At 43.3% G+C, this 12,947-nt stretch overlaps 1 protein-coding gene across 4 annotated transcripts in view; it reads left to right on the forward strand.

Annotated features, from left to right (window-relative positions):
• AP2A2 (adaptor related protein complex 2 subunit alpha 2) overlaps nucleotides 1-12,947 on the forward strand; it is a 90,505-nt gene that overhangs the window by 56,835 nt on the left and 20,723 nt on the right. For all 4 annotated transcript variants that reach the window (XM_063438058.1, XM_063438059.1, XM_063438060.1 and 1 more), the window contains exons 8-10: nucleotides 518-668; nucleotides 1,038-1,206; nucleotides 12,597-12,734. In XM_063438058.1, coding sequence (XP_063294128.1) covers nucleotides 518-668; nucleotides 1,038-1,206; nucleotides 12,597-12,734 — 458 coding nt within the window. The remainder of the gene's footprint in view (nucleotides 1-517; nucleotides 669-1,037; nucleotides 1,207-12,596; nucleotides 12,735-12,947) is intronic.

A 12,947-nucleotide genomic window follows, 5' to 3' on the forward strand; every position in this document is an offset into this window, starting at 1 on the left:
ACATAGCAGGGGATTAGAAAATCTTAATTAAACAGAACTTGCAATAAAGAAACCCTAAATAGGGCTCTCTTTACAGGAAGTGTTTATGGAAGGCTGTGCAAGTCACATGCAGGGAGGTGTGACTAGGGTTCATAAACAAAGGGATTTAACTCCTAAATGGCAGAGGATTGAGCAGTGAGGCTGCAGGGGCATGTTCTATACACCAAAACTGCTTCATTAAGCTAAAGTTGTTCAGATGACTATAGTGTCCCTTTAAGGACCAATGTCTCTCAAATGGGAAAAAAATATATTCTACTTTGAAGGTTTTGTCTCAAATATCAGTTTTAGTTGTTTGTGCCAGTCTTAAGCCTTTCGTTGCTTTGTACATTTAGTGCTGAATTTCATTTTTTCAGGACAGCATTGATATTTTACTAGATTGAAGGAGAATGCTGCAGGATCTCTGAGGATGTACGATAGTGTTTGGTTTTTGTGTGTTTAAACACAAAATTTATGTTTGTTTAACACGATTGTCTTTTAGAGGACCCTGCAGTTCGAGGCCGGCTAACAGAGTGTTTGGAGACAATTTTAAATAAGGCCCAAGAGCCACCAAAATCCAAGAAGGTGCAGCATTCAAATGCCAAGAACGCAGTTCTGTTTGAGGCTATCAGTCTTATTATCTACCATGACAGGTGAGCAGGTTAATGACATTTTAGTAGAAGTATAGTATTTGTATACTCTGTTTATTGTTAATTGTTTTTGGTTGTTTTCGATGCTGCTAACATATGTACTGATTTACTATTCCAATTGTACTAACCTTAACCATTGACCACAGACTTATAATACAGTGCAGTTTTAAAGAGGAAATTATTGTTCTCATTATAGTTAACATGAATCTAGTACATTGCTATTATCTTCCTAGAAGGTTAAAATCTCACACATCTGGCCTGTAGTCACCTGCTGAGTAGGCCTGTTCCATTCCATACTTAGTGTTTCTGTATACTTACTGTTTCTCCCTGCTGTTCTGAAGGCCCTTGCATTTCTTCTACCCTGCCCTGCAGTGAACCCAACCTGCTGGTCCGAGCGTGTAACCAACTTGGCCAGTTCCTGCAGCATCGGGAGACCAATCTCCGTTATTTAGCTTTGGAGAGCATGTGCACCCTGGCCAGTTCAGAGTTCTCTCACGAGGCAGTCAAGACGCACATTGAAACAGTGATCAATGCACTAAAGGTGAGAAGCTTCTATACGATCTAATAGTAAAACTGAAAAGATTAAACATATATTTTCCAAATGCCTGCTTTAAATGACACAGGACAGATGATCAAGACAAGAGGAAGGTAGGTGTAAGCAATAAAGGATAAATATTATAACGCTTCAATAGTGCACATAGCTAGAAAATAACTGTTTTGTGATGGAGTGTTTGTTCTGCCATGTGTTTACTTCTTCTATATTTGAAGAATCCCTGTTACCCTAGGTTCCTAGTTAAAATCACGCGCTACTGACCACCCTCTCAACTGCAATGATTATGCATGCAGTTCACACTACATGTTCAGTACAAATTCTTCACATGTGAAATGTTCAGTTTACGCCATTGACTTGCTACTGTTTTTTATGTTTATTAACTAAAAAAAAGGGCAATTTCATCACATGCCAAGTAAGTATAAATAACCACTTGTGATACCGGAGAAACTGACGGAAGCAAAGCACAGAGAGATGGACACAGGTTTCTTCAGGAAGGAAGAGATTCTTTATTGGATCACCGATCGGGACTCAGAGGGACTAGCGTCACCAAAATACCACAAGTTCTGAGCCCCGGACAATAGTGCAGGCTCCTTATATAGGCACATAACTCCTCCCATATTAAGCTCCACCCGCACATTCTCTTGACCAATCAATACAAATAAGAATTAACTTCCTGTTTGACCGCATGGCTTGTCCAGCACAATGGAGGAGGGGGAATACTACATCCTGTATTCTTGCACATGCTCCGTACACTACTGATCGTATCTTGCCTCGTGCAACCAACTGATCGATACGTCAGCATATGCACGTACACATGCCACATGGTAATCTCGGCCTACTAAATTTATTTTTACCGAGATTCCACCACATTCCCCCCTTTGATGCCTCTTGATATTTCACAATTACTTGAGGCATCACTTAACCTTAGTTTGCATACACCGCAAGTTACCTTGAACCAGACCAGACTTAACTTATGATGTGAATCTTCAACACTCATCTTCCTGCATTGGTTCTCCCTGATCTAGAGCCTTATACTTATAAATTGCCATTATCTGTGCAGCAGCCTTCCTCTCTGCTATATTTTCTATCAGGCTTTGCACAGACCTAACTACTAAGGGTATAAGACACGGCAGGAGTAGACACAACATTAAAATCAGTAGGACTCCACCTACCACTGCCTTAAGCCCTCCAAACCACTCATACCAGCTACCAAACCAACTGCTTGGATTATACCCTTTCCATACCTGAGTAGGCACATGCGCTAGTTTAACCATATGGCTAGTAAGCTCAGCTATTGCTTGCCCTTCGTCATCTATTTGAAGACAGCAATTGCTCAGGTTAAACTTCCCACATACACCTCCCTCTACTGCCAAAAGGTAATCCAAGGCTAATCTATTTTGGTAGACTGCTGTCCTCCTCCTGGTATTATGCTTCGCTAGAAGATTGAGCGCTTGTGATGTCTCGTTAGTAATAATCTCAACCACCGCCTGTAATCTTATAATACGGTTGAGCATATAAATAGGGGTTCTATAACCAAAGGTACCATCTTCTGCCCACGTGGCTGGCCCATAATAATCTATAATACGCTGGGGAGGCCATTCATCATCTTCCCAGGCGCCTATCTCTATGGGTCCCCTTTTCTTCCTATGATTCACATCATACACTTTAACACCTAAAGTCTCACCTGTTTCAATAGGTAACAAGAAGAAGGATGGTTTGAGCATACCCAACATACATGCCCCTTCCCAGTCCTGTGGCAACTCCGAATAGGCTTTCTTACCACAGATCCAGTACAAATTTGCTGGGGCTCTCCAGGTAGATGTGATGGATAAATCAAACCACACATCCTTTAAATTGGCGTATCTAGCAAACGGGTTAGGTGGTTCTGAGACATTTGAAGCCGACCACCAGGTTGTATTCTTTGTATCATCATCATAAGCTTTTTGCCCTAGACAAGTTAATTCTCCTACAGAAGTATTATACATTATTCCTTTCCTTGCTATGCAAACATAACCTATGATGGAGGTCTTTAATCTCCACTCAGATTTACCTCTAACACTCATATGATAATCGGCTTGTGTAGATATTAGTTGGTCAACTGCCTCAGAACCGGACATTACCTCCTTTGCTTCCCAAGGCCATTGGTCTCCCATGTTAGTACCTCCACACACATAGCAGTTGGTAACATTAAGACTACCGGCAATACTTTCGGCTAAATCAATAAACAGGTTTTTAGCATTATGGGGGATCTTATTATCTATACTCATCTCTTCATAAAAGGAATGGTATACTTGATGAGTTTGGGAGGATACCGTATCAGTCTCTATCCCTATAAACAATACTGTCCCAGGATCTAAACCCGTCCCGTATATCTGAAACCCAAATAAATTGCCATATTTGTCTAAGAACTTATCGGGGTTATTTATAAGTATATGGATAGGATTACATTCCATAGACTTACAATATGGGCTGGTAGGCAACTTAGTCACTATCATGTCTTTGTCTACTGTCTGTCCCCAAGTCGCCCACCCCACACAAGACCAATATGGGCAAAAGTTATAGTCTTTATTTGGGCATCTAGGACTCACATATTTATTTTTACTACTGGGACAAATATATTTATCATTAGACCCATACGTCCTCTCCCATCTAAGATCCCCACATACATTCCACGGCTTTCTACCACTTGATATTGCTTTACACGCATCAAATAGCAGAACACCCGAAGAATGTACGGATTCTAACACTGTCTTATTAATTAGGGTCCCCTGAGGATCTCCATTCCTGAGAGTCAACCAAATTGTACGAGGTTGATACTCTGGACTGAAGCACTTAGGTTCTCCTACTCCTAAATGGCACACACTATAGTCTATATTTAGGTATCTACATCTCGATACATCTCCTTTACACTCGTATTGTGAATGCCAAATTAGGGTTTGGGAAATATGGTTACCTGTTCTTGTAGTCTTAATGCATACCTCACAGCTAGGAGTGTCGGTACCTCTACCTTCCTGAATATAAAAATACACATAAATAAACACTATCATCAACACATCTTTCGCCGTCATCCTCAGTCTTCGTCTGTGCGAAGGCACCTCAGCTTCCAGGATGTAAGGGCTGCAGGGAATGGAGTTCTGCTCGTCTTCACAGGAGTCCCTTCGAGACTTTCCCTGGCTTATACACTATATGTCGGTGAGCGGACAGGCTTTATTATGGGCGTCTAAAAACACTCACTTCACCAAATCCCTGTAACAATAAAATTTGTAATCCACAAAAGTTCCTCGTTACTCCGACTGAGTAGTGCGTTTTAATCGGATCTTGCAGGGATTCTCTGGATCTGCTGTAACTTGCCAAGAATCGACTGCTGCTGGTTTAACCCTGGAGTGATGTATCCACGGAGTCACTTCGGCTACTTTTATCGCTGTAGGGGTAGACAAAAGAACAACATAAGGACCTCTCCACTTGGGCCCTAACTGTACATTATTCCACTCTTTAATCCACACTTGGTCTCCTGGATGGTAACTATGAATTGGGGGATAAATATTCACAGGTAATCTATCTTGTACCCATTTCTGTACCTCCTCCATAGTCTTACCCAACTCTACAACCTGCTGCCGGGTAATTCCTTCTCCCAACTGACTCAAGTCCCCCCTTAAGTTACCAAGTACGGGAGGTGGTCGCCCATACATGATTTCAAAAGGAGAGAGGCCCATCCTTCTGGTAGGGGTACTGCGGATTCGCAATAAAGCTATGGGTAGGAGAACGTTCCAAATAGTTCTATTCATTCTCTCTACCTTACCAGAACTCTGGGGTCTATATGCCGTATGAAGCCTCCACTTTATACCAAGCATATGAGTCAGTTGTTGTAGGCACTGATGAACGAAAGCTGGACCATTGTCCGATCCTATAGAACAGGGTAGTCCATATCGGGGTATTATTTCTCGTAGCAGGAATCTCACAACTTCTCCTGCTTTCTCTGTACGAGTAGGACATGCTTCTACCCAGCCTGAATAGGTGCACACAATTACCAGCAGGTAACGATGTCCACCCGATTTAGGCATCACTGTAAAGTCAATTTGTAAATCGGACATGGGGAGTCCCCCCATAAACTGGACTCCTGGTGGCTTTACTGGTCCTTGTCTTGCATTATTTTTAGCACACGTTACACATCTTCGTACAATGGCCTGAGTCAAGTTGGACAATCTTGGTATGTAGAAATGTTTTCTGAGAGATTCTTCAGTGCTGTCTCTCCCAGAATGTGTCCCGTTGTGATAATTTTGGACAATTTCTACCGCTAGTGATGCTGGTATGACTATTCTTCCATCTTCTAGCTGATACCACTTGTTCTCCAAATACTTTCCTTGTTCAGTCTTTAACCACTCCTCTTCTTGAGCTGTATAAACTGGAGTCCATTGGGACAGTGGAGTTGGTATAAGAGCAGCTATATGCCCCACATACTCCTGTCTTCCTGATTCAGCAGCACGCTTGGCTGCACTATCTGCCATCCGATTTCCCTTGGTTACAACACCATCTCCTCTCAGATGCGCTCGACAATGTATGATACCGACTTCTTTCGGCTCCCACACTGCTTCCAATAGTTGTAGGATTTCAGCTGCGTATTTGATTTCTTTTCCTTCTGAATTCAGTAGTCCTCTTTCTTTATACAAAGCTCCGTGGGCATGAGTGGTTAAAAACGCATATTTGGAGTCCGTGTAGATGTTCACTCTTAAACCTTCAGCCAATTGTAACGCTCGTGTCAGTGCTATCAATTCTGCCTTTTGTGCTGATGTTCCTTTCGCCAGTGGCCGAGCTTCTATCACCTTGTCTATTGTTGTTACTGCATATCCTGCATAGCGGATCCCTTCTTTCACATAACTACTGCCGTCGGTGTAATATTGAACATCGGGGTTCTGGATGGGAAAATCACGAAGATCTGGTCTACTTGAGAATACTTCATCCATTACTTCCAAACAATCATGTTGACTTTCAGTAGGTTGTGGCAAAAGGGTAGCTGGATTTAAGGTATTTACAGTCTCTAAATGCACTCTTGGGTTTTCACACAACATTGCTTGATACTTGGTCATACGGCTGTTACTAAACCAATGATTTCCTTTGTAATCCAACAACGTCTGTACTGCATGTGGGACTCGTACATAAAGTTCTTGACCCAGAGTGAGTTTATCGGCTTCAGCTACTAGCAGGGCGGCTGCAGCTACAGCTCTTAGACAAGGTGGAAGTCCGCTGGCCACTGCATCCAATTGCTTAGACATGTAGGCAACAGGTCTTTGCCATGATCCCAAGTACTGTGTCAATACTCCCACAGCCATTCTTCTTTGCTCATGTACATACAGGTAGAATGGTCGTGTGTGATCAGGTAGACCTAATGCTGGGGCACTCATCAAAGCCTTCTTCACATCTTCAAATGCCGTTTGCTGTTCTTGAGTCCATAAGAAGGGGTCGTGCTCTGTACCTTTGATAGCTGCGTACAGAGGTTTTGCCAGTATCGCGTAGCTGGGAATCCATATCCTACAGAAGCCTGCTGCCCCCAAGAATTCTCGCACTTGTCTTCTATTCTTGGGTATCGGTATTTGGCAGACAGCTTCTTTTCTCTCTGGCCCCATAATTCTTTGACCTTCAGAGATATGGAATCCCAGATATTTGACAGTTGGCAAACACAACTGAGCCTTCTTTCTAGACACCTTGTATCCTGCCTTCCAGAGAATGTGTAGTAGATCGTGCGTTGCTTGCTGACAGATTTCTTTTGTAACTGCTGCTATCAACAAGTCATCTACATACTGTAACAATACACACTCTCCTGGGATGGACTCGAAATCCAGTAGATCTTGACTTAGGGCTGAACCAAATAGGGTAGGTGAATTTTTAAACCCTTGGGGCAGTCTTGTCCAAGTCATTTGGCGTTTTGAGCCCGTTACAGCGTTCTCCCATTGGAAAGCGAAAATACATTGACTTTCTGCGGCAATTCGGAGGCAAAAGAAGGCGTCTTTGAGGTCTAAGACTGTAAAGTAAGTAGCCCCGCCCGGAATTAAAGCAAGCAGGTTATATGGATTGGGTACAACTGGATGTATACTAACAACCGCATCATTGACTGCTCTCAAGTCCTGCACAGGTCGATACTCATCTGTACCGGGCTTTTGAACAGGCAGCAATGGGGTGTTCCAGGGGGAAGTACAGAATTTTAGGATACCATACCGTATGAACTTATCCAGATAAGATTGGATGTTCTTCTTAGCCTTCTGCGGGATGTGGTATTGTCTTAGGCTCACTGGATAAACCCCAAGTTTTAGTTCAATTTTAATAGGTGGAATATTGCGGGCCAGTCCTGGTGGGTTGTTCTCTGCCCAAACTCCTGGTATGTTGAATAAAGACTCATCACTCCTAGGGTTTTGGCTAGTCAACACTGTATAAAGTCGCCACTCTTCTTCCTTTGGTACGGATAATGTCATGATACCTGAAGGTCCATTAAACTTTAAGGATGTTGTTCCATTTGGTAGGAACGTAATCTGCGCTTGTAATTTTGATAGCATATCACGTCCCAGCAATTGGACTGGACATTCAGGCATATAAAGGAATTGATGTTTTACTACGTGGCCTCCCAATGTACAGAGTCGACTTTTAAGAACCGGTTTTTCAGCACTTCTTCCAGTTGCTCCTATTACAGTAATAGTCCTTCCAGATGGAGGAGCAACTAGATTAGTCACCACTGAATGTTCAGCACCAGTGTCGATCATGAACGCACTCCTTTTTCCCCCTATTGATACATCGACCATAGGCTCCGCTCGACCAAGGGGGATGGAGCCCGGTCGGTATCAATAGTCCTCCATGACCGTGTCAGCCAATCCTACAAAGTCCCTGCCTTCTCTATCGCGGGACCTTTGCGCTGCTGGGATATACCTATCTTCCCTAACACTTCCTCTGTTCCCATTACTCCCTCCGGGGCCTCCTCTACCTCTCGCTCTGCCTCTAAAGTTTCCATAACCTGTCCTAGGTCTGTCTCTCTCACACTGTTCTCTTCGAGGACACTCATTTCTCCAATGCCCTTCTTCCCTACAGTATGCGCACTGATTTCTACTTAGAGGTTCCTCATTCCACTTACTATCGCCTCTATCTGGGCCCCGTCTATCTACGCCTGCGATCGCTACCGCTAGCATGTCTGCCTTTCTACGCATCTTGCGCTCTTCCTCTTTCTTACTTTCTGTTTCCCTATTCATGTATACCTTATTTGCTACCTCCATTAGTTGGGTGATAGACATACCTGCAAACCCTTCTAACTTTTGTAGCTTGCGCTTAATATCTCCGTAAGCTTGGCTGACAAAGGCGGAGTTCACCATTCGGGAATTATCTGCATCTTCCGGATTAAAGGGGGTATACAAGCGGTACGCCTCCAATAATCGGTCATAAAAGACACTGGGCGCTTCATCACTTTTCTGAATCACCTCAACTGTCTTCGACATATTAATAGCTTTCTTTCCTCCGGCTTTCATGCCAGCAATTATAGCGTCTCTATAGGCTCTGAGTTGAACCATATCAGCACCATTTACATTCCAATCGGGATCGGTGTTGGGATAATGTGTTGCGGCCCATGCTGATGGATTGGCTTGGTTTAAAGTACGGGCTTTATCCTCTAGTGCTTTAATGGCTGCTTGATTAATTCTTGTCCTTTCCTCATTGTTGAACAAAGTCATTAATAACTGCTGGCAATCAGCCCATGTCGGGTTATGTGTCTGTACTATTGAGGTGAACAGATCAGTCATAGCTTGTGGTTTCTCAGTATACGAGGAATTGTGGGTCTTCCAATTTAAGAGATCGGTTGTCGTGAATGGGACATATACAAAGACTGGGTCAGCATGTGCCATTTGGCCTGCGGCATCGATATAGGCTGGCCCAGGATTCAGACGAAGAGGCATCTGATAGTGTTTTAATTGTTGGGCACCGGTTAGTTGTCGGGTCTGTATGGGGCTACGTGGAGGGGCGTCAGTCATAGGTTCCAGTCGGGGAGAAATAGGGTATGGGGATATGGGAGCTTGGTTTTGGGAAAAGGTTGTAAATAAAACACTTCGAGCCGAGCTAGAAGAAGCTTGACCGGAAGTCTGAAGTGGCGCCAAATCAGGATATTCGGTTTTAATAGGGGTTGGTTCTGATTCCGTAAGGGGAGATTTAGTACGAGGGGGGGTGGATCCTGTACTGGAGGAGGAAGCGGAAGTGGATGAGGGTAATGAGGGGAGGGTTGCAGGACTTCCTGCATTTGCGTCACTTCCTCTTAACGGAAAGTAAGGGGGCGGCAAAGGGATCTCGGACTCAGGGGGCGTGTCCAAAATGGGCCTAACACCAGTCCTAGTGGACAAACAAGTCCTAGCTACCATGAGGCGACATTGCTCCTCGTGGCATGTCTGGAGCCATTTTGGCGAGTCATTTACGGCCTGTCTCCAACAATCAATATAAGGAAACTGGCCGTAAAGTTCAGGCCTACCCGATACAGCCACGTGTAAGCGCTGTACCAGAGTTGGATCCAAACTGCCACGTGGCGGCCATGCCGCAACCAAAGTAGGCCACTCCCTAGTACACAAAGTGACCAAACGTACAGGAGACATTTTAACCCCAAAATCACATGTCTTGAATCCCTTTTTAAAATTCTTCACCATACAACCTAAGGGATCCGGAATCGTTGACTGCGACGCACCCATACTTAACAATGGAACGTCGTCGACAACGAATACTATGCACGCGTACTATTCAACAGTCACACCCGTTTCCTCTGGCAACAGCACCACGTGGTACAGTTACCAAGTGAAACGTATACAATAACACAATAAACACTCAGGGAATTCCCGTACACACACAGCTGTTACACCAGTCACTAAATAATCAATATTATGCCCTTTGGCGTAACTATACAGTCACCCACGCTATAATTCTCTATATATGAATTACCCGTCTATAACACACCCTAGTAACATCGTCTTTTACAAATAGCGGTTACAGTACGGTTAGCATAGGTCAAAGCACAAGTTAAGGTCACAATACAATTATTAGTGGTTATGGTGTTAAACATGCAATGGACGACAATGATTAGTACTTATATACAGTGTCAGTAAATATACAGGGTTATGGTACCGTGCACTATAATACAGCAACACACTATTAACACTCTCGCTAGACGGCTGAGCTTGCGCTATCTAACAAGATATACACTTTACTAAACAATCTTTATCACATTTACAATTCCCAACTAAACTATTGGCCAGTACCTTGATGGACTACCTAAAAACAATCTACATACGTTTTGGTTAGCCACACTGCCCAAGCACCACATATAGCGAGCTAGAGGACCGAATTTACACAGACGCCTCTTAGTCGATAACTATCAAAAGTCTAGTGGGTTCCAAATTTACACGCCTTCCCACTTAGCCCAGATAGGATGAGAGCTAGCGAACCGAATTTACACAGACGCCGCTTAGTCTCCCGGTCCCTCCGACCTAGCGAACAAAATATACACCCTAGAACGCTAGTCTAGACAAGACACCGGTGTCCGGCTAGGGCTATTTACACCAGAGCCCCGCCTGACTAACAAAATCAAACGGTCTGACTAAAGAGCGTTCGATCGAGCGGTGCGCCTTCGCTCCTTCCCTCCGACAGAGGGGGCAGATACACAGATTTAAACCCCTTTGGGCCTACCGCACAATCGGTATACCCCTAGTGGGTTCTGCCGTCTAAAACAGCAGTTGTCTTACCTCCTCGTTCCTGAACCTGAGTTCACACTCATCGACGGGGACACCCCAGCACTTCTTACGTAGAGGCCGATGATCTCCTGGACAACAGACCAGTGGCGCCGAGACGAAGGGAGGTCCACGCAGAAGTTCAGGGGTGCAGCCGTAGAGAACGTGGGCAAAGATAGACCGTCTCACGCCTCTGCCTCTCAGCTACCGTTGAACGATGAGCTTCCCGGCCAATGCACCAAATGATACCGGAGAAACTGACGGAAGCAAAGCACAGAGAGATGGACACAGGTTTCTTCAGGAAGGAAGAGATTCTTTATTGGATCACCGATCGGGACTCAGAGGGACTAGCGTCACCAAAATACAGCAAGTTCTGAGCCCCGGACAATAGTGCAGGCTCCTTATATAGGCACATAACTCCTCCCATATTAAGCTCCACCCGCACATTCTCTTGACCAATCAATACAAATAAGAATTAACTTCCTGTTTGACCGCATGGCTTGTCCAGCACAATGGAGGAGGGGGAATACTACATCCTGTATTCTTGCACATGCTCCGTACACTACTGATCGTATCTTGCCTCGTGCAACCAACTGATCGATATGTCAGCATATGCACGTACACATGCCACGTGGTAATCTCGGCCTACTAAATTTATTTTTACCGAGATTCCACCACACTTGTATTGAAGTATTTTGATTATATATATCCTCTATTGGCCACAATGGCATATCTGTTATTAAATACACTGCAAAAAGAGAGAATTATAAAAAAAAAATATATAAAATCACGCGCTACCTGTGTATGAATATTTATGTAATTTTTTTTTATCTAAGCTTGTTTTTGGTTTCCATGTTTGCCTTTTCTACTGATTTAATAAATGAATTGGTTATATACATTATGCTAGCAACATATTTACCATATTTACCAAAGTTTTGATTTTCATAGGACTAATGAGCTCAAAGCCCAATTTTAACTATTCATATTTTAGGTTTAATAATTGCTTTTTCAGTAAAATGGAAAAACCGTTTATCCCCTTAATGTTGTCACTATGCTGCTGCAGTGTGTCTTACTGGCTCAAGTTGAGATGTGAAACAACTCTCTCCTGATCTTAAATCCGCAACCAGCTTTTACGGACTGAAAGATTAAGTGCAGAACCTGTCGATCTATTAGTTCTTTTTAAGACTTTAAACTTTTGAGCATCGGTACAGTGCACTCTCTTCATGTTATCTGTGATTAACCCTGGAGGTATCTCTTTATCGTTTATCTTGAGCTGACCCGCCCATGCTTAGTGACTGACTTGGCTCAGCTGATCTTGGCACTCTATTGGCACAACTGCTTTGTCAAGTCGAAAATGATACATTTGCAGAAAATAACTTTTGTGCTTCTGATGGCAATCTGTTCTCATTAGCTCATCTTCCTACTTCCCTTATACAGTAATGTTTTCCCCCCTTTTATTATATTTAGTATATCACCTTAGAAACACTTTGTCTTTTACACTTATATACAGATATGTTTTTCTTTGCAATTTCATTTTACCAGTTAAGCTACATATTTTTTTTTTTCTTGCCCCACATTATTTGAAACTGTTATCTTATGCGTAAATCATTGTACTAAAAATCTATCTATCATCTCTATTTGCAGACAGAGCGGGATGTGAGTGTGAGACAGAGAGCGGTGGATCTCTTGTATGCGATGTGTGACCGAAGCAATGCTCAGCAGATTGTGGCTGAAATGCTCAACTATTTGGAGACTGCAGATTACTCCATCAGAGAGGAGATTGTAAGTATCACATCAATAGAGAAATTGTGCCTGCCTTATCTGTTTCATAGATATCCTTAACTGCAACCTACAGCCATTCATATTATTCACAAGATCTCTGGTAGATGCACTTCTTGCTGGATGATGATGATATCTTACATAAGTTTGAGTTTATTTTATACATGCATGTTTAAATTACAAACCATTCCACTGTACGACTTGACCGTAAATAGG

The sequence above is a fragment of the Pelobates fuscus genome, chromosome 12, assembly GCF_036172605.1.
Source record: "Pelobates fuscus isolate aPelFus1 chromosome 12, aPelFus1.pri, whole genome shotgun sequence".
NCBI lineage: Eukaryota > Metazoa > Chordata > Amphibia > Anura > Pelobatidae > Pelobates > Pelobates fuscus.